The 22,999-nt window shown below is 38.4% G+C and overlaps 1 protein-coding gene across 8 annotated transcripts in view; it reads left to right on the plus strand.

Annotated features, from left to right (window-relative positions):
- ARID1B (AT-rich interaction domain 1B) overlaps positions 1-22,999 on the plus strand; it is a 494,636-nt gene that overhangs the window by 370,109 nt on the left and 101,528 nt on the right. For all 8 annotated transcript variants that reach the window (XM_070733771.1, XM_070733773.1, XM_070733775.1 and 5 more), the window contains exons 8-9: positions 10,189-10,368; positions 21,215-21,542. In XM_070733771.1, the coding sequence (XP_070589872.1) occupies positions 10,189-10,368; positions 21,215-21,542 (508 nt within the window). The remainder of the gene's footprint in view (positions 1-10,188; positions 10,369-21,214; positions 21,543-22,999) is intronic.

A 22,999-nucleotide genomic window follows, 5' to 3' on the forward strand; every position in this document is an offset into this window, starting at 1 on the left:
TTACACTTAGTACAATTGCTAACAATTCTTCCATTTTTATTAGATAGCCTCAGTCCTATAAGAATCATTCTTCATTGAAAAAGTGTGTATGTGTGTGTGATTCTTATCAATCTGTTGGTGGAGCCTTTTGTACTCAGGATAATCATTTCAGAAAGTGTCACTGTGAAACTTTAACTTAATATTATAAACACAATTTGTTTTCAAAGGTTTCCCAATCCAGACCCTGATCTTTTCTAAAGTAGAGTTTGGGGAAAACCACTGGCAAAATTTCTGATCTGAATTGGGAAAACCAAAAGACATGTTTTCTTTTGATGCTTTGTTCTTTTCATTAAATGTAATGACTTTGTCTTCATTGTTCTTTTTAACACTGGACATATCTGAAGATTCTCAGGTGATGTCCCTCACGCTGAAAAGTCAGCACATTTTTTTTGCATTCTAAGGACAACAACTACATTCCAGAGCATAGTAGATCCTATGTTTTTCTCAGTATAAAATAAGCTTTTTGGGGCGGGGAGGAAGAGTTCCAAGCTGTTACTCTAAGAAATGGGCTCATCTTGTATACATTTCAATGCTGCCCAGGTAGATTCAATAATTATTCACGGAGCACAAAACATTATTTTTCCTTTTTCTTGTCAGCCACTTTCAAAATTGCTATTCAGAATTCCTGTCACACACTCCCAACTGAGTTCATTGGCAATGCAAGTGGAAGCCCTCATTTTTCACATGATGTTTCTCCCCTGGGTTTCTCAGTTTGTTCAAAGGATACTCAGAGCCGATCTTTATTTAAATCTGTGTGTGACATAGCTGGATTTTATTTTTTAACATATTCCTCCTCTTCTCCAGAAACTTTTACATTCCTTCCTTTCTTCTTCCTTCCTTGAATTCTTACCCTTCTCTGTCTTCATGATGAATCCTTGCATTTCGCTTTTACTCTCTGGTTCCCAAGATTAGTTGTGCATTCAAATTACTGCCAGAAGCCTGCTAATTCAATTGCTTTGAACCTGTCTTGTCCATTAATCTATCTTCATTTTGAATTCAGAATAAATATCTTTCTCATTCAACTTACTGTCTTTCTGGATAGGCAGAAACAAATGTGGCACAGTTAATGATTATTTGGAGGAGCCAAGAATCTCTCTGCCATTTTAGCTAGCAAGCACTGAGGAAAACAGAGAAGTACAGTCAAATTCATATTTGCCAAAAGTCAGCAAAGATTTCATTACTCAGAATGAGTTTTGGTTTAGGAGAGAACAAGACTCCATTGTTTCCATTCCATGTGCACTGTTTATTTATTTGTTTGCTTGCTTGTTTGTTCAATGCATAAGCCATTTCAACTTTCTAAACAATTCCGCACAACTCTTTGACAAATAATTAAGCATTTTATTATGCATTAGAGTTTGGATTGATGTTTTTTAATTACCTTTATCTGTGGATTTACTATTCTTTGTTGTTTAGGGAGATCCTAGTATTCATTCATCCTTCTCTAGCATAGTTGCTAAGAAGTTGGAAGATATTCAAACTGACTCCTTGCCCTTTTGGTTTTCTAGAAATAATACTTCAGTTTCCCTTGTTGGTCATGGCAATGTACCTAGACCAGGTAGACAGCTCTGCAATAAAGCTGATACAATCTAAAACTCTGAAACATGGGCATTGACATCACAACAGTCAGCACATAATTCAGCTAGGTATTATGTGTACAATGAAATGCCATATGTCTTTGAGATAGGCTCTGAATGGTGAAAGTTGCCAATTTGGAAAAATATATTCTCTTCTGTTTCTAATTATAAATAATTAGACAAGCAATCATAATTGGAAACAGAAAGAAGACATTATTTCTTGTATTTCCTGGAGGGAAGTATGCAATGGGGTACCCCAAGGCGCTGTCTTAGGCCCAGGACACTTCAAAATCTTCATAAATGGTTTAGGCAAGGGGCTAGAAGGGGAGCTCATCAAATTTGCAGCAGACAACTTGAAGCTTGGCAGAATTGCCAACATTTTAGACCATAGACTCAGAATTCAGAAGACTCTTGACAGACTTGAGCATTGAACACCATCCAACGATGCAGTTCAGTGGTGAGAACAATGAAGGCCTGCACCTAGGCAAGAGAATGCACAGGTATAGAATAGGTGATTAGTAGTGTTGGGCGAACCTGTTGGATTTCGTGTTCGGCGGGTTTGGACGAACTTGATGGCGGAGTTCAGATAAGTTCGCCGAACCCGAAGCCCAACACCTCTGGCCCGGCGGGAGGTGAAGCGCTGGAGGGGGGGTGTCAGGCTCGATCAAACGGGCGATGGCCGGGAGCCAAAAAAATCCCTACCCCTAGTTCTCTCTCATTTTGGAGGCTCCCGGCCATCGCCCGCTTGATGGAGCCTGACACATCCCCCTCCAGTGCTTCACCTCCTGCCAGGCAAGAGGGCTCGGGGCTCGATCTGGACAAAAGCTCGATCTGAGTCAGAGCCCTCCCCGCCTCCCACTCACCGCCCGCTTGAAGCTGCCGGCTGGGATCCTGAATAGCCGGCCGGCAGAAACTGCCTCCCGAGCCCTCTTGCCCGGAGGGGGTGTGTGTCAGGTTCCATCAAGTGGGTGATGGCCGGGAGCCTCCAAAATGAGAGAGACCTAGGGGCCATCAGACAGCCGGGCGGCGGCGCTGAGGCTGGGGGAGTGGGGGGGATTCCCCTCTGCCTGCCACTGCCCCCGAAAACTTTCAAGGAGGGTGGAAGCCCCAGCTCCTGACCATCGCCCGTTTGATGGAGCCTGACACCTCTCCTCCTCCCGTCTCCCGCCTCCCGACTGGCCGACAGCTCCCCGGCATTTGCCTTCCTCTGCCGCCACTGGCGCCCGGCTCCTCCTCCTCTTCTCCGAAGATGACAGCCGGGCAGCGCTGCTGAGGCTGGGGGAGTGGGGGGGATTTCCCTCTGCCTGCCGCCGCCCCCGAAAACTTTCAAGGAGGGTGGAAGCCCCAGGTCTCAGCCATCGCCCATTTGATGGAGCCTGACACCTCCCCCCCAGCCTCTGCGCCGCCGCCCGGCTGTCATCTTCTGAGAAGAGGAGGAGAAGGAGCCTTAACTTCCTTATTTATTTAGTCCAACCTTGGCAACTTTTAAGACTTGTGGACTTCAACTTCCAGAATTCCTCAGCCAGCTAGTCTCTAAAAGTTGTGGGTGCTCCATCACTGCAGGTTTTCAAGAAGAGATTGGATAACCATTTGTTCCAGTAGGGGGTTAAACTAAAAGACCTCCCAACCACATTATGCTATATTTTATGTTCAAAAAATCCTAGAAAAGTAGCTAGTAGACATCCTAGAAAACCAGTGGCCTTTGCAATTGATAAAGTACACTTATTTTAGGTGTGATTTAGGTCAGAAACTTCAGCAATACAATGGCATTACTGATTTTTATGGTTTCTTTTATCCTACTTCAGTTTAGAGCAGTTATAGTTTTCCTGAACATTTGTAAACACTTTGCTAGAGATCAGAAGAAGCTGAAGAAATACATTCAGTGGAAAAGTATTCTGAACCGTGTTTGCTAATCAAACTTTAAAGTATCATTATGCAGTAAATTTTGGGGGAAAGGAAGTTGGAATTTTTGTTATCAGAAGCAGTTTAGTTTTGGATCAGTTTGGCAATCAAGAAACAGTAGGTTAAGGGTCTGCAGTTTAACTATATGCTACTTGTGTGGTTTTTTAAAAATATATAAATTGCTTTGTGCATTTCTTTACAGTTTACTCAACATCATTAAGCAAGATTTGTATGAAGAAAATTTGGATTTTTTTCTTCCCAAATTACTATCTGGGGGAATCTGTCTAATCCTTCCCCCAAATTCCAATTTATCAATGATAGATGATATTAATTTTAAAGATTAGACAGGAAGAAAATAAAAAAGGAGGGGTTATACTTAAATATCATTGCTGCTGTATGTAGATGAGGTTTTTGTCCTATCAGAAAGAGAAGTGGTTGAAAGATTTTGCCACTTAACTTAATAGCACAGCTGGTGGAACTCCAGGGGGCCTTGGGTAAAGCTTTAGTTGGATCATTATTTTCTGCCTTCACCAAAGCAATTCAGTTTGTGAAGAGGAATGAATAAACAAATAAAGACCAAAGACCGAATACAGAATTAAAACAGGGGATTTTAAAATACATAGGAGTCTCTCTAGTCTCAACAAATTTGGCATCCTTAGCAGCCTTTTCAGTAGAAGACAAGTGTGCAAAGATGACAAGCTATTTCACCAAAGAAGCATTTTTAAAGCATCTTTAGTTGAATTTATGCAAAAAGCTGTGTCAGCAAGATGCAAATCTTAGCAATCGTTATTTAAATGTTCAGGGTGCCGAACAAAAAGTTTGTTATTGTAGCCCAGTGAATTTTTATTGGCTTACTACTACCCAAAAATGCCCACTAGAACAGCTTGAAGTTTATGTTAGCTAATAAAATTGCTTGCCAAAAATCCTTAATTTCTGTGGCTGCTGTACCAGCAAAAATAAAATAACTGGAAAGCAAAGGTGGAAGGAGGCAGGGAAAGATGTCAGTAAGGTTGAAAGTGATGAGTCAGAATTTGCATTGACCTGGTTTTTCTTAGTCATTTATAGCCTCTTCTTCCCTGATTTTAAAATTCAGAATTTAACATTCTGTGAAGGGGTTGATGATGTACTATTGGGCACTTAAGAGAGCACCTGCCTTCATGTCGCAGGGCTTCTTGGATTCTTTTCCAATTGATTTTATAATATACCTTGTATATTATCTTACCTAGTGATGCAAGTGCTGCTCTATTAATGCAAATGTTTAAAAGATAGTATTTTGCTAATGATCTAATCTGCCTTCCATAAATATCATTGAAGGTACTTTATATTCTAAGGAGATAAACCCTTTTGAATGTTTGTAGCTACAGTATTTCACATCCATCTGAACTTGTTTTCAGAATTGCTTATCCTGTGATAGTTAAGCTTTCAACATTTAAGTTTAATAGACCTTTTGCATCAGAATTCATTGCTGTTGAAGCACCTTGTGTTTGTTATCAGTATCTTCTCATTCACCAGATTGTTCAGATTTGATTACTGTTAATGCACATTTAATAATAGTGGGCATGCTAGAATATATTTATCAGGCTCATGTTTGATCCAAGAAGGACTGCCATTATGTGCCAATAGATTCAGTAGTAAATCAAAAATTGTCACTGAAACATGTAAAATATTATATTTGTAAGGGGCTGTTACTGTAGTTGGCAGATCAAAATAGCTTTTTATGTTCAGTGCTTTCTTGCAAATAGGGTTGCTTAGCAAGGAATGTTTATGTGAAATATTAGGAGTTTTAAGAATTCAGAATGTTTTCACTTCCATTTTCCATGTCTTTGTCATATAGGTTTCCCCCCATTGTTTTAAAAAAGTATAATAGAATAGAATTCTTTATTGGCCAGGTGTGATTGGACACATTGGACACACAAGGAATTTGCCTTTGGTGCTCTCAGTGTACATAAAAGAAAATATATAATATATAATATATATAAATAGGTAGGTAGGTAGGTAGGTAGGTAGGTAGGTAGGTAGATAGATAGATAGATAGATAGATAGATAGATAGATAGATAGATAGATAGATAGATAGATAGATAGATAGATAGATGATAGATAAATTCGAAGCTCTGGGAACTCTGCTTTATTAGTAGAGCTCTGAAGAAATTATATATGAACAACTGATTTATACAGAGAGAGTGACAAATCTGTAAAATGTAACTCTTTAATAGGATTAAAACACAATATTACTGAAACATTAATTAAGATAATCCTGCTTTTGGACACAACAGTTCTAGTGACTTCTATGATTCTCCTTTCGTAGCTTGATTCTCCAAGTGCTCGTGTTTTGTTTAAGGCATGTATGAAAAATAGCTTTCTCAAAGCGGGATTAGGATTAAAACTTCTATATCAGTGATGGTGAACCTATGGCATAGGTGCCACAGGTGGCACACAGAGCCATATTTGGTGGCACGTGAGCCATTGTCCTAGCTCAGCTCTAATGTGCATGTGTGTGCCAGCCAGCTCATTTTTGGCTATGGGAGGGCATGTTTGGCTTCCAGAGAGCCACTGGGGGAATGGGGGGGCATTTTTACCCTTCCCCGGCTCCAAGGAAGCATTGGGAGCCTAGGGAGAGCAAAACAAGAGCCTCTTGGGCCCAACCAAAGTTTGGAAACAGGCTGTTTCCGGCCCCCAGAGGGCCTCCAGGGCACAGGGGGAACTATTTTCGCTCTCCCCAGGCATTGAATTATGCACGATAGCATGTGCCCATGCTCTTTCAGCACCTGAGGAAAAAAAGGTTCACCATCACTGTTCTATACTAATGATCTGATAGTGGAGGAGCTTTGTCACAGACAGATTCCATTCTGTCTATGCTGTTCAGATTAGCATATACCCTTGCATTAGGTGCTAACAGTTCGAAGATCATGCCAATTTGTGGAACACAGAGATGGCCCTAACAGTTGGCACTAGTGCATCTAAATGCAACTAGTTGTAACAGAATTTAAGAGGCATCTTGATGTACTAGCAAACTGAGTATAATGAAATTAGTAAGGAAAAGGCTGTAGTGGAAGAATGTAATACAATCCATAATGTAAATGGAAATATAAATGAAGGAGTTTTCAAGAAGGATTAAATCCAACATAGAGTTTTGGTACTTTAAGTGGCTTACCCAAAAAAGAAAACAGTTACAACAATTAAACAGGGCAAATTTATTGACCTCGGTTGAGTTTGCAATGAACAGGGTTGTGATGCTTTTTCATACCGCATGGCATCTCCATCAAGATATTGGGGGATAGAATCCAAAAATATTGGAACAATTTTCAACATGCTTCTCAAATGAAATTGATCAGATTTGTAGCAGTTTCATTTCCAGTGTTGAGGTAGGTGATAGGGTACCCTGACAGATAACCTTGATAACTGCTCATCCTGTTCATATGGAATGCTTTTCAGCTTTTATTTCTTGAGGACATTGACAGAATATGTGAAGAGGCAAAGGCCACCTTCTGGTTGCTCAGACTTTGAGGGAATTGTTCAGTGTCTTCTTGATTTTTTTTTTAATGTCCTGCCTTACTACTCTTAAATAATTCTTTTCTTGGATACGGTTATTGAGAAAGTGATGGCCAATACTGAGGCAGCTTTGGTCACACCCTGGTTTAGATTTTGTTACTACCACACTGCTAGCTTTCAAGGATCTCTCAGCAATTTTGATGTCATCATGTAGGATATCTTTCTGAGACACCAGTGGATTTGGATCTAAAGACATTACTCCCATGGTTCCTACCTAAAAAAAAGGGTGCTGGGACACTACAGGCATATGATATCTCAAGGAAATTCTCTTTTATCTACTATGGTGCTTAACATCTAAACGAAATAGCTAAAGGTGTTCATTTGAAGTTTTGGAATGCAATTTTATCAATATCCTGATAACAACCAGTGTCACAGATCATCAGCCCCAAGAAAGTAACCAATCTTCTTGAATGTTGCCTAATCTTAATAAGCTGTAGATCAAGGAACTGAAATCAACTCCAGAGAACTCAATATAATATTGGTAATGCTTGAAATGGAATCAGTTTGGGATGTGGGATTGCACTTTTCAGAATCAGCAGTTTGGGAGCACTTTGGGATAGTGTCTCTCCCCTACTTCATGGCCAAAGATTCATCTGTCATGTACATAGAACATTGGCTTCACCTATAATGCTTCTAGGCTGTGGAATGCACTCCCCAAGTTTGACTCCTTCTTGCCCTGTATTTAGGAAAGTCACAACAGCATGACCTTTTTCTTAAGCTTTTAATTGATATTAATTTCAATGTTATTGTATGGGTGTTGGTTTTAAAATTTGATTTTCTTTATATTGCCCTTACACCAGTAGTTTCCAATCTCCTTTTTGGCCATGCCCTGTTGTACATACTCCTGATCAGTTGGAGGATGATGAAGATATTGAGGACTCTGATTCAGATAGTGTTTATGAAGTAGTGGGGGGCCCTGGATTAAAGGTAGTAGAACAGGTGGGAGGCCACCCACAGGATGGGGCTATGAGTTCAGGATCTAGTGAGGGAGAATCAGATGCTCTCTGGGTTAACCCTAAATTCAGAAGGGTCCAGAAATGTAGAGGGCAGAGGTCAGGAAGAAGATATTAAGGAGAGGAATGGGTTAAATATTGTAGTGATGTATTTGGCACGTCAGGATGCTAGTGGAGAAGAAGGGTGGAGTTTCAACGTTGCAGAAAAGAATAATGGATGTGTTTTGCCACACTAAAGTAAGCCAAAGTATTTTGTATTGTATTTAGTCAGTGCTGCTGTTTTTTCAAAGTTATGTGGTTAGGAAAATAAATCTTGTCTAAATGAAGCAGGAAAAGGAATGTGAGAACTGCAGCTAAGAGAGAGATAACGTACCGAGTGCTGTATGGAATGTGTTGAAGTACAGGGGAGCAGAGAAATAAACGGAGTTGCTTTATTCATGAAATGATGCATTTAATAAGAGTTATTTGTAATTACTAAATTTCTACCAGAAACCAGAACATGCCCATCTAAACATCTCTAAAATCCTGATGCCCTTCCCTCTGTGACATACGAGGGTCACCAAAAAGTAATGCACCACATTTTTTTCTTCAACAATTATTTATTGAACACAATGAAACTTGCACACAAGAAAGAATTATGTTTCTTCTACACTCCCTATTTTTCCACGTAATCTCCATCCCGTTCTATGGCCTTCCTCCAGCGAGACACAAGGGCGTGTATGCCCTGTCGGTACCACTATTTGTTCTGGCCACAAAGCCATTTCGGCACTATGTGAATCACCTCTTCGTCATTCCTCAAAATGTCTTCCGCGAATGGCATCCATTCAGATCCATGCAGATTCTCCATAAACTGTACACAAATATTTGTGAATGTTCCCAACAGTTTCTTTCTCCGCAGTGAGAAATTCAATGACGACACGCTGCTTGTAATGTACATCATTTACAGACGCCATTTCAAAACACTGCTGCAGCTACGCTATCTGTCTGAAGACACGCAAAATTTGTGTAAATCACATTGAGGATAGATAGAAATAGAAACTGAGAATAGATAGACAGATAGACTGAAAAGAGAAGTATAAATTCAGTAATAAATAAAACCAATACTGAGATGGAGACAGCATACCAAATCCAATTTTTTTTCCTAGTGACAGCGCATCAACTAAGTCATAAGTGATTTAAAAATATCACAATAATGTATCTTATTTAATCTGTCAGACCAGGCTGCTTGTATGCATTGCATTTGATGGATGATAGATTGAACTAACTCAAATAGCCAAAAGTATTTTCAGAGTTGAGAATTCTCTGTATAATATTTCTGTGATAAATTACAATAGTTGACTAAAATGTAAAATTAATATTCATGTATCTTAACATTAACCAAAGAACTTTTTTTGTTATTTATAGCACTGCATTTAAAACTGGGATAAGCATCATTTTTTGAGGTGGGGTAGATACTGGTCTTGCATTATTGTAGAAGGACAAAAGCAGGCAAAACTAGTAGCTATGATATGATGCCAAGGTCTACTCAAATTCATGTTAATAATTCATATGAAGATAGCAAAACCATGATCTTCTCCATATGAATTGTTAATACATGGTTAAGATTCTCCCTTTAATCATGCCCTTAGTGTTCCTAAAGCAGATAATTTTTTTATTTTATATTTTGTAATTACAGTAGACCTAACTCCCAAAATAGAGAATAGGGCAATAATGACAGCCTTTTGGTTACAGAGGCAGAAGATGAACAATGGAATGGCAGAAGAAATTTAGAAATATCTATTGTGAGATATTCTGAAAAACTGTCATATTTCTCATATAGGTTAGAAGGGATTTGAAAAAAGTATGTTTGAGAAATTGCTATTAAGTATAATTAGAATTTCCCGTCTTCTCATCTAATTTTATTTTAAGATTTATTAATCATCTTTGTATAACATTGTCTATTTGCGTAGATGTGATAAAGTACAAACCATAGTATTACTACTGTACAGTAGTTATAATGCCATGCGCTACTTGGGATTTCAAGATTTAAATGCTTCTATAACTCATGCTGCAACTCAAATGTAATGAGATTCAAAAGAAAGTACTAACCACATTCAATGTTTATCTTAGTTTAAGTTAATGATAGGGAGGTCCTTAATTTTTCTTTCTGTCGTGTCTGTTTTAACTTTAGGTTTTATGACAAGCATTCAAAGAAACCCTCAATTGTCACAATATGCATCTCAGCAAACTGGACCTTCTATGTCACCCCATCCTTCACCTGGAGGTCAAATGCATTCTGGAATCGGAAGCTTTCCACAAAGTAATTCAAGTGGTACTTACGGAATTCAGATGAGCCAGTATGGGCCCCAAGGTAAAATAATTAACATTAATCAGCTTTCTATGACAGAAAAAATGTGTTGCAGGTACTCCTCAACTTACAACAGTTCATTTAATGATCGTTCAAAGTGATGGCACTGAAACAAGTGATTTATGACCATTTTTCACACTTATGACCATTGCAACATCCCCATGAACCAATTTCAGATACTTGGCAACTGATTTTTATAATATAATGTTTACAGTGACTCTGAGTCATGTGAACACCTTGTATGTTACTAACTTAATTGCATTGATTCACTTGACAACTGTGGCAACAAAGGTCATAAATGAGGCAAAATTCACTTAACCAACACACTTAGCAACAAAAATTCGATGTTTAAGATACCAATTCGAACTCATCAAGTTAAGGATGTTAATATTTTTAGATAGTTTGTATCATGTATGTCTTGGATAATCAGTGTTAGTTTAGTTCCTAATATATAAATACAAAAATTGGCAATAATACAATTCAACCTTCCAAAATGTGCTTAATTTTTCTTACAGAGAAGCAGCCACTAATGTAATCCTTCCCAATTATTTTCTGTTATGTGCCCCCTAGGAAGAAGTAAACATTTCGCGCCCCCCCCCCCCCTCACTCCACTCTCCAATCTGGGCACCAATGGAGTTTTAGTGTTAATATTGATTATTTTACTTATTAAACTGCAAGGAAACTAAGGGGAAGACTGTTCTACACGTAGGAGTAAATCACACTGAACTCAGTGGAGCCTGTTTTCAGTTAGGCAGGCATAGGCTACCATGGTTAGGGCCCTCTTTTGGCATGGGGCCAGGCCAGCTTAACCAAGCTGATGTTTTGGGGTTGCTGGCCTGGCCCATAAGCTCCACCTCTGCCGGCGCTCACAGCAAATGGTGTGGAAGGAGGCTTTAGGTTGCTGTTCGAAGCTTTCGCCCAGCTGCTGAGGATGCTCCTCCTTGTCCAGTAGCAGGTTCGGCACACCGTTCATGGCTACCGCAGCGCCCGCCAACCACAAGAACCCACACAGCCACCCCACCCACCTTCTCTTCCTGGCTCGGAGCAGCATGCAAATGGGAAAACACTCCCGGTCTGGGGTAATTGATCGAGAGGGACCATGCATTTTCGCTCTGCATCTCCCGGGGGGGGGGGGGGGGGCTTACCCCACTAACTGAGAAGCACTGCACTAATGCAAAGAGATAGGCTTAGCTTAGATCCATGTGACAGTAACAACCGGCAAACTGAATGAAGCCCCTCCTGTTGAAAGAATGTTTTAAAATTTATTTCTGGCACAGATGGTACAATTTACACAGTTCATTGGTAATTGGGGGGAAAAGTTTCTCAGTTTCCTGACTGATTTAGGCTTGGAACTAAGCAGGATTGGCTCCAATTAGTATATTTGGAAGAGAGATCTCTTGGGAATATCAAAGCTGTAGGCTTGACTGGGAAGCTGAAAAAGAATCCCAGAAGGTAGTGACAAACCTTTCTATATTGTTATTAAGGGAAAATATATGACTATCTCCACAAAGTCACTATGAATCAAGCTCAGTTTGAAGAAGACTTGCCGTGATTCTGCAGCTTTCATTTACACTGCCATCATAAATTAGATCATTCTTTGTGTGTGGATCAGGGTGATACCAGCTTATTTTTACCATAGCAGATGATGGAATATTCTGAAAAATTACTATAACGTAATCTTATAAAGTTAAGTGTGGGCTGCCTGAAATTGTATGTAATTTGTTACACAATGAAGCAGCCATGTGCTCAGCTTACAATTTTTCAGTTCCATTGTTGAATGTTACATTCTGCAGTTTTCTGTTGCTATTTGCCCAACTTTAAATATGTTTTCTATCCCCTCATTTTCATCATAGAAACTTTACTAGAATAAAGCACCTCTCTGTTGTTAGCATATGTAATATGAAAGAGATTGACTGAGATATTTCAGTGACATGGTGTGGTGTGTATGATTGTGCTGGAGATCAAGAACATTAAACAGATTAGAAAGTAAATTATTATTTATTAAACTTATGTGTCATCCAACTTTCAACTGTGGTTGGCTTACAACAATCAAAGTACGGTACTTTGCAATAAAATTAATAATGTATAATCTAAACGACTGAAACAGTTATCCTAAAATAACAAAAAGCTCATTGTATTGCTTCTGCAAACGTTAGTGCTTTTCTATAGAAGTATGATTAGACCGTGATGGTCTTCACTGATAAATTTCATAAACTTCATTACCTTTGATATGATGAATGTAGACATGGATAAAATTAGCAGCATAATAGCTTCAGACACAATGGAGTAATATACTCTTACAAGTTGCAGCTGTTTACAAGAATCATAAGAACATAGCAGTCTTCACTTTAAAAGGATTCAGAAGACCTGGAGCTGTCTTTAGGGTGGAATGTTGTTTTATCTACCTAGATACAGAATACCGATTAACAGAATTGAAAGGGACCTTGTAGGTCATCTAGAAGTGCTAAATACGAGGGTCACCCAGAAAGTAATGCACCACATTTTTTTCCTCAACAATTATTTATTGAACACAATGAAACTTACACACAAGAAAGAATGATGCTTCTTCTACACTCTGTTTTTCGACATAAACTCCGTCCCATTCTATAGCCTTCCTCCAGCAAGACACAAGGGCGCTCTGTCGGTACCACTCCTTGTTCTGGTCACAAAGCCATTTCTGCACTGTGCGTATCATCTCTTTGTCATCCTCAAAATGTCTTCTGCGAATGGCTTATTTATTTGTTTGTTTGTTTGATTGATTGATTGCTTGATTGATTGATTGATTGATTGATTGATTTTTATGCTGCCCTTCTCCTTAGACTCAGGGCGGCTTGCAACATGTTAGCAATAGCACTTTTTAACAGAGCCAGCATATTGCCCCCACAATCTGGGTCCTCATTTTACTCACCTCGGAAGGATGGAAGGCTGAGTCAACCTTGAGCCGGTGATGAGATTTGAACCGCTGACCTTCAGATCTACAGTCAGCTTCAGTGGCCTGCAGTACAGCACTCTACCTGCTGCGGCACCCCGGCTCTTTATTTATTTATTGGCTCAAACAAGTGGAAGTCTGAGGGAGCTAGGTCAGGGCTGTAGGGTGGATGAGGTAACACTGTCCAACCCTGTTTAGTGATGTGTTCCTCAATTTATAATTGTTCTTTTTAACAACCATTACTTAGGCCTCAGCAAAAGTGACCTCCAACCCAACCTTGAGGTCTGTCACACCACCTGATTGATATTTATAACTGTTGCAACATTTTGCAGTGCAATCATGTTTTCATGTTTTGTAATCTGCTCAACAGGTTTCCAAAATCAAAATTAGTTATGAAAGGCAGATTCACTTAACAACCATATCATATATTTAATGTTCTGCCGGCTTCTAGTACAAGCCTCCAATGAAAAGGAAATTGGGTCAAAACAGACACACACACACGCAGTAGAAGTCCAGTAAATGTTTTTTATCTCAACAATAGAGAAGCAAAACTCCCTTTTAGAATTCAAAGGGATTTCTTGTATAAACAAGGCAGTAATTGATTACAGTCCGATAACAAGGCTAGCAATAAATCAGCAATAAACCAGTACTGTGAAGTTTGGCACAAATACTGTTTGTTCCAGACGTGGCAAAAACTTACAAGGATTTCTTTTCTCAAACTCCGTGACTCCCAACAAGCATTCAGATAATCTCCACGCTGCTCAGCCCGCACGCTGCCAATTTAACAGCTGCTATAATTACTTGAGCCCCACCCAACCCCAGGTGGCTTCTCTATCACCTGTAATATTTCTTCAGTTGTTCTCTTCTATGCATAGTTCTACGCATGTGTGGGTCTAAAAATTCCTCATCCGAATCTATCAAAGATACTGGAGACGGCCTGCCTGGGCTGTCTGCCAAGCCCCCCTCTTCCAAGTCACCCCCACCTTCTTCTTCTTCCGAGGAACTTCACTACCTGACTCTGTCGGCAATAAAATAGGCCTCTGACATGTTGATGTTTCCCATGCATCCACCTCCACATTCCTTAGGGCAGGAGGTGGGCCAGAGCCAACCACAACACTTAACAACCATAGTTAAAATAGTCATAAAATTGGTCTGGTCATGTGATCACTTGCTTAACAATTGCATCACTTAGCACCAAAGTTCCAGTTTAATTGTGGTTGTAAGTCAAGGACTGCCTTTATCTGATGATAGGAAACCTTCATTTTTGTGGTGTTTCAAATTGTATTGTTATTTATTATTTATTTCTATTCCTCTTCCATTAATTTGATGATGGGATAAAATTATGTATTTCTGGAGATAACAATTATAAGTTTGTTGTCAATCAAAATATTTTTCTTGTGCTAGTTTGCATTTGTAAATGCCCAGAGTCACTTAGGTGAAGTGTGGACATTTGATAAATAAAATAAAAATAAATACATTTCCAGGTTCTTTTGCCTAAAGAGATATTGCAATAGTATATATATATTTTAAAAATGTTAATTGCAGTTATAGATGATTCATAACAAGAGATTGGATTCCAGATAAATCAAACTTATTGATAGCAACAGACATTAGTAATACTATTGCCATTTTAAAGTCTATGGGGATTCTTAAAATTCCTCAATATACAACCTCAGTTTCCCTGTCACGGCCTGCCCTTTGTTCAGTGCCCTTATTTTATGCTATTGTTTGTAATAAAAATTGTTGATAGGTAAATGTAGTTTCCAGTTTTAGATCCCCAAATATTGTTGGACTTGAATTCTATGATTCTTAACCAGATCGCATGTAGGTGGGGAGAATGAAACTTGTTATACAGCAGGATTTAAAATTAGACATTAGTCTCCGAAAAAGGTTTGGATGATGATTTGAACTGGTTTCCAAGGACGGAAAACATCTAACAACTGAGGGGAAAAAACAGTACATCAGCAAAGGCTCAGTCTCATGCCAGGATGGTATTTGTACTAGACCCATGTTTGTTTCCTATTCTATCCCAAAGAAATATATGGAACAAAAATGAATTAAAATTAAACAAGTGGATTGTAAATAACCTTAAAACAAAATAAAGAAATATTTCTTGCAGTAAACAGTTTTGTTGGCTGTCAAGTAGTTGAAAACTATTGTATGTTGTGAATATAAACAGCTGGAGCAGTTTGCATTATTCATCAACTCACCATGCTGCTATCTATTGAATTTGTGTGTGAAAAGTAGTATGTGCCACACTAAACATGCATTGTTTGTAGCTTACATTTTGGGGAGAAAGAGTTCCTCTAGTGGAGTTATTCCCATTGCTCAGGTTCCAGGCACCAGGATAAGATGGTCATGATAGCACTTGATTTTCCAGGGTGGAGATATGTAATTGCGTATCACCAGCATGCTGACGATATTTCACCCCATGGTGATGGATGAGCTCACCCAGAGGCCTCATGTAGGTGTTAAGGAAAAAGCTCCAAACCATGCGGCACCTCACAGTGTAGGGGGCAAAGGCAAGACCCCTCCTTCCCTATCACCACTGACTGAAATCAAGGCTGAAGGAAGGAGATGAACAGCACAATATCGTGCTGTCCACTAGCAATTTTCTGAGCTCATCCAGAAGGCTGTACAATGGCTGCTGGTATAAAAAGCCACCTTTTATGTTGGAAAAAAAATATTATAAATAAAAAAGATCATTGCCATCATAGAAACATAGAAGACTGACGGCAGAAAAAGACCTCATGGTCCATCTAGTCTGCCCTTATACTATTTCCTGTATTTTATCTTACGATGGATATATGTTTATCCCAGGCATGTTTAAATTCAGTGACTGTGGATTTACCAACCACGTCTGCTGGAAGTTTGTTCCAAGGATCTACTACTCTTTCAGTGAAATAATATTTTCTCACGTTGCTTCTGATCTTTCCCCCAACTAACTTCAGATTGTGTCCCCTTGTTCTTGTGTTCACTTTCCTATTAAAAACACTTCCCTCCTGAACCTTATTTAACCCTTTAACATATTTAAATGTTTCGATCATGTCCCCCCCTTTTCCTTCTGTCCTCCAGACTATACAGATTGAGTTCATTAAGTCTTTCCTGATACATTTTATGCTTAAGACCTTCTACCATTCTTGTAGCCCGTCTTTGGACCCGTTCAATTTTGTCAATATCTTTTTGTAGGTGAGGTCTCCAGAACTGAACACAGTAATCCAAATGTGGTCTCACCAGCGCTCTATATAAGGGGATCACAATCTCCCTCTTCCTGCTTGTTATACCTCTAGCTATGCTGCCAAGCATCCTACTTGCTTTTCCTACTGCCCGACCACACTGCTCACCCATTTTGAGACTGTCAGAAATCACTACCCCTAAATCCTTCTCTTCTGAAGTTTTTGCTAACACAGAACTGCCAATGCAATACTCAGATTGAGGATTCCTTTTCCCCAAGTGCATTATTTTACATTTGGAAACATTAAACTGCAGTTTCTATTGCTTTGACCATTTATCTAGTAAAGCTAAATCATTTACCATATTACAGACCCCTCCAGGAATATCAACCTTATTGCACACTTTAGAGTCATCAGTAAATAGGCAAACCTTCCCTACCAAACCTTCCCCTATGTCACTCACAAACATATTAAAAAGAATAGGACCCAGAACAGACCCTTGTGGCACACCGCTTGTAACCTGTCTCTGCTCAGAATACTTGCCATTAACAATAACTCTCTGATGTCTATGCTTCAGCCAGCTTGAAATCCACTGAACTATCCAGGGATTAAGTCCAATCTTCACTAATTTATCTATCAGCTCTTTATGTGGAACCGTATCAAAGGCTTTGCTGAGGTCCAGATACACAATATCCACGGCACCACCTTGATCCAACACACACAATAATAAAACACACAAGCAACCCCCTGCAATTCTGCAGTTTGTATTTTTTTTTAAAGTTCTGCACTATAAATCTGTGGTATTTAGTTCCCAGAATTGGTTTGGAATCAGCCAAAAACGATTATTTTCTGATTAAAATCCTGCCACATAATAACTGTGCTGTAATATTTTAGAATTGTGAAATGGGTCTCCTGCTGAGTGACAGCAATTGTGCAACTCGAATTTCTATTTTGATTTGTGGAATTCAGCTCAGATTTAAAATCCTAAATAATACAAATGGTTGATTACTTAGTTTTAGAGTAGATGCTAGCGTTGAAGAAAAACAACCTGCTGTAATTAATCATTTATCCCTGTTTTCTTATTGAATTTTGAAAGCATCATCTTTCACTATTCCACGCACATCAGCACAGGCTCGCTTTATGCTTTATGTGCCACACCAATAAATATCTGAGCTTCAGGCAAGAATGAGAAACATAAAAAACATTAATTTCCATGGTTTTAATTCATAAGTTTTGAAGCAGTTGTAACTTTAAAGAGTGATTGAGAAGCGAAATGCCACTTTCAGGAACATTGTTATTGTTGCATAGTAAACCCAGAATTTGAATAATATCAGTTATTACCAGTTCACATACAATGTTCTGGCTGCCAGAAGTTATGAGCAGGTGGCAGACAAGAAATTATTTGCAATTTTTATTACACTAAATTTTAAAAACTGCATGATTCATTTCTAAGTTCGTGTGTATGAATGTAGATTTTTTTTTATTCATAGAATAGAATAGAATAGAATTATTTATTGGCCAAGTGTGCTTGGACACACAAGGAATTTGTCATTGGTGCATATGCTATCAGTGTACATAAAAGAAAAGATACATGAAGTACAACACTTAATGATTGTCAAAGGGTACAAATAAGCAATCAGGAAACAATCAATATTAATATAAGGTGAAAGTTCATTGGCAAATGAATGAATAGTATGGTACATAACAAGTAAATTTCCTAGAATATGTTTAGAAATAAAGTAGGTTTTCTAACTTGTTTCTTTGTTTGATACTGGGAATAATTTTTATTATTTTAGCACCTAAAATTGACATGTGCTACACAGATAAGAAAACAGATTTTGCCCAAAGGGACTTGCAAATAGATTTAGCTAACCAACACTATTGGTGTACTGTACACTTAATATATCTAATTATTTGCCAGATATAATCATGTAAAAGGCAATGAAAGGTTTTTAAAGTTGGGATCCTGAAACCACTTGAAATCAAACTGTAATTACAACATGTTTCTTAACTTTGGCCCTTAACACAAAATTCTGAAAAGCCAATTTAAACTGAGCCGCCTAGGAATAAACATACCAAGCCAAAAATAAATAAATCTTAAACTCCCAATTTTTTCCTTCAAGTTTTGTTTTATAAGAGAATGTTAATGTTTTTATATTTTGGCTTCTTTATACATGTAAGCTCCAGTGCTAAGCAACTTAGTTTCTTCCTCCAAATGAGGCTCCAATGCCTCTGGATTTCATTCTAATTAGCTGAAATGAGCTCCATTGGTTGAAGAAAGAATAGGCTGCTTATTAATGTTCCAAGGCTGCTGCGCCAAAGAGTACTCACTTAAAAAGTGTGGGCTTTTTTGCACTTGGCTGCCTGATATCACAGCTGATGGGGACTAGCTCAGCATCTGCTCCATTCATTGAATCTAATGGTGCATCCATCTGCTTGCTGTCAAAGCCACTGCCAGCAAATTATGAATCTATTAGAAAAACATGGAAATTTGTACTTTTCTTTCTTGGCTTTCTTTCTCATTTATTGTTGGTATTTATTTAGGTGTTGAAAGAAGTCTACCTTTTTTCCCCCTCCTGAAATAATATCACATTATTGACACCCTGGCTTTTATTTAACAAAAGCTTTGTATTTAAAAAAGATACTTGCAGCCACCAAATTTGCTGTCATATCAGATACTTATTTTAATTATATTATTCTGAATGTAGTATTTGGTTGAAAGTTAGGTAAAGAAGGATTAGGGAATGAAAGGCTTATGAGATCCATTAGTTTGTAGTCTTCTTCCCAAGTTTCCTCATATGTGCCATATGGTGACTTCGCAGTTATTGTATATAGGGAATTCTTAAGATGAAATGCCAAATCAGGAACAGCCAAGACAAAAGTTAGAAGCACGTTTGACCTCTGATACATATAGAAATGTTTTTGTTGCTTTCAGCAAACACGGTTGTGCAGAATATAACCTGATTCCTAACTGTTGTAAATTGTAAGCTTGGTCCAAATAGCAAAGTGTAGACTAATGTTGCTAATTATGATTTCACTTGTATCAAATGGTGCTAAATGGGAGCAAAATAACAGTACAAGTAATCCTCAACCAAATTGGGACTGGAAATTTTGTCTTTTAGCGGTACATTTGTTAAGCGAACTGCAACTTGTGACCTGCCAGCTTCCTCATTGACTTTAATTTTCAAAAGGTGGCTGGGAAGGTTACAAATGGCAATCACGTGACTGAAGGACACCGTAGTTGTCATAAGTGCAAGCCAGTTGACAAGTGACCAGATTGCAAGTCCTGCAATGGTCAAAAAGTACGAGGACTAGTCACTTTTTTCAGTTCCATTGCCATTTTGAAATGTGGACAAACAATGGTTGTAAGTGAATGATTACCTGTAAATATCCATCACACTTGAGTGACCACCTAAGGCTTTGTAGGAGCATCAGTAGTGTGGGAGATTTAAATTAAGAAGATTGCTGAATCCAGTTCAGACGTAGTTGGGGGAAGCTACCAGGAGATCCTAAAACTCAGCACTACCCTGGGAAATCAGATATCTAGAGAAAGGTTTCTTGCCAAGGACAGCATGGACAAATATTTGTAATCACCTGGAGTTAAACATTTAAAAGAAATGTTTTTGAAATGTATCTTACATTTCAAAATCTGGAGATTTCTTGACAGGCACTAGAGTTTGTTTGCTATTTATTGTTCTTTTTGTTCATCTTACAAAAGATGTTGTAAGATGATAAAGCAATAAAAGTATTGTTCCTTTATTGTTCATCTTACAAAATCTAGAGATTTCTGGACAGGCACTAGAGCTTGTTTGCTATTGTTCTTTTAATGTTGTAAAGCAGCCTAAACTCATGTGGGATGGGTCAGGTGGTCTATAGATTAAAATAAATATTTCCCTTTTGAGAACCCAACGTACCAATCACATGTGTATCCTTGCCTTCTGAAACCAAATGCCTAATGTTGTTTGATTTCTTTTTAAAGGGCAGAAGGGAGCTGTAATGTTTAAGCATGGGGCATTCTGGTCCCATTATAATTCAGTGTGGGGAAACAACCCAACAGCCTAGATGTCTTATTAAAAAGGAAAACTAAATTGTATAATAAGATGAGATCCCACACTTGTTCTGCTCTTTGTTTCTTACACTAAGTAGAATAGTATGAAGGGGTATAATCATTGTGGGAGACTTCCTCAGTGGAATCTTTAAAAAAAGAAAAAGGACAAGGAGAAGGAGCCATTTTATACCAGGCCAGCTAGATTATTGTGAGTTCTCCCTGTGTTTCATTCTGTTGCTACTTCTGTATTTTCCACTTTGTGGCTCTGGCTACTGCAAGATGACAGCCACTGATTATTCCACGCCATATTCTCATCGGATCAAGGTTGCCTCAGCCTCCCATCTTTCTGAGGTCAGTAAAATGAGGACCTAGATTGTTGAGAGCAATATGCTGACCTTGTAAACTACTTGGAGAAGAGAGGGCTGCAAAGCACTATGCAGCAGTATATAAGTGCTATTGCTATTGCTTTTAGGCTTTCCATATGTTTGCTATATAACCCTATTGATGCAGGCACATCATTTTCAAAAATATAGATCTAGCAATACTAATGTCTGAAAGATATTGGATACTAGCTAAGAATATTTAGGGATATTTTGCCCTACTTAGATAATTTTAATACACACAGCTTTTTCCAGCGGGCTCTTTCCATAGATTCAGAACCGGTAACTTTATTTTCCTCTTCTATATTGTTTTGTTTAGGGAACTACTCCAGGCAGCCAACATACTCTGGAGTGAGCAACGCAAGTTACAGTGGACCAGGACCTGGTATGGGTATAAACACCAGCAACCAGATGCACGGACAGGGTCCAGGCCAGCCTTGTGGTACCATTCCCTTGGGACGAATGCCATCAACTGGGATGCAAAGCAGACCATTTCCTGGAAATATGAGCAGTATGACACCCAGTTCTCCGAGCATGGCTCAGCAAGGAAGCCCTGGGATGGGACCACCTATGCCAACTGTGAACCGTAAAGCCCAGGAGGCAGCTGCAGCAGTGATGCAAGCTGCTGCCAACTCCGCCCAGAGCAGGTACGCCACCAAGGGGAAGGATCTGAAAGCACTGATAATGTCCATGCTAAGTAAAACACATTTGTGTGTAAAAGAAAGAGAACAGTCGAGTGGGCTGAACCAAAACAAAATGGCAAGAGTGAGTGTTGGAGGATTTACAGCATGTTTTCTCTCAGAAAACAAAAAATACATAGAGGCTGAAAACATAAGCTACTAGCTTTTAGCCTCTTTTAGGTCTATGCAAATGGTACAATAAATTGTTGGGAAAGGTTATAAGATGAGATAAATTGTGGGGGGAAAGGCAGCATTACTGGGAAGATAAGCAAAATATTTTAGGCTTTTACAGCCATTGGCAAAGGAACGTAAGCCATTGTCAATAGCAACCAACCTTTGTAAATCTATCAGAATATCTGATTGGCATCTGCATCTAGATTTCTGTACTTAGGTTGTCTGCTCATTTTAAAATAAGGAAACTCAGATAAGTCATCTATTCAGGTTCTAGATTCAATAATTGCAGAGCCTCCTTTCTCTGGAATAATATTTCCAGACCCTTAAACCAGGGGCCTCCAACTTTGAGAACTTTGAGAACTTTAAGATTTGTGGACTTTAACTCCCAGAGTTCCTCAGCCAGTAATTCTGGGAGTTGAAGTCCACAAGTCTTAAAGTTGCCAAGGTTGGAAATTCATACCTTAAAACTATTGATTGAATTGAAGTTTGTTAAAATCTACAAAAATGCGAAGACTGTGTTTGCATGTACTGTCCCTCCCCCATTGCAGACACATGAATTCATGTTCTTGATTGTATCGTTTGGTTTCACTGTGTTAAAATAAGTGGAAATCTCATTAAGAGAAAAATGAATTTCATGATTACTTTGCAAATAGTATTACTATTGTATGCATCTGTATATTTAATGCATGCATATAAAACAGCATGCATATTTATAATACTTGAAAAAGTATAAACATTAGATATTCATTTTTTTTAAAAACATTCATTGCATTACATATACATTACCAGTAAGTGCTCAAAATGCAGATAATCCCATTAATACCAGAAAGGGTAAGAATATTTTATTAGATTGCTTGACCTTTATTTTATTACTTTAAGAATGTATATCTTATTTGAACTGTGAGAAATATAATTTATAAAACAGCAATTTAGTTTTGGTTAATGTGTGCTCTTAATATGTAAAACCAACAGTTTCATAAAAATAACTCAAAAGCCTGTGCAATTTAGCAGGCCGGTGGGTTTAGTGTTTTTTTTTTGTTTTGTTTTGTTTTTTGCTTTGAACAATCCATATTTTTCAGAAGTGAAAACTGGGTGTAAAAACAAAAATAACTCTTAATTTTAAAAGAAGGCCGTTTGCCGTAAAATCAAGTGTGGCATTTCACAGCATCAATTGTGATATAAATAATTATAATTAATGTAAGATATATGTAGCATGTAGGTTTATAAATGAGGCATCTTGCAACTCCATT

Source organism: Erythrolamprus reginae, chromosome 1 (genome assembly GCF_031021105.1).
Source record: "Erythrolamprus reginae isolate rEryReg1 chromosome 1, rEryReg1.hap1, whole genome shotgun sequence".
Taxonomy (NCBI): Eukaryota; Metazoa; Chordata; class Lepidosauria; order Squamata; family Dipsadidae; genus Erythrolamprus; species Erythrolamprus reginae.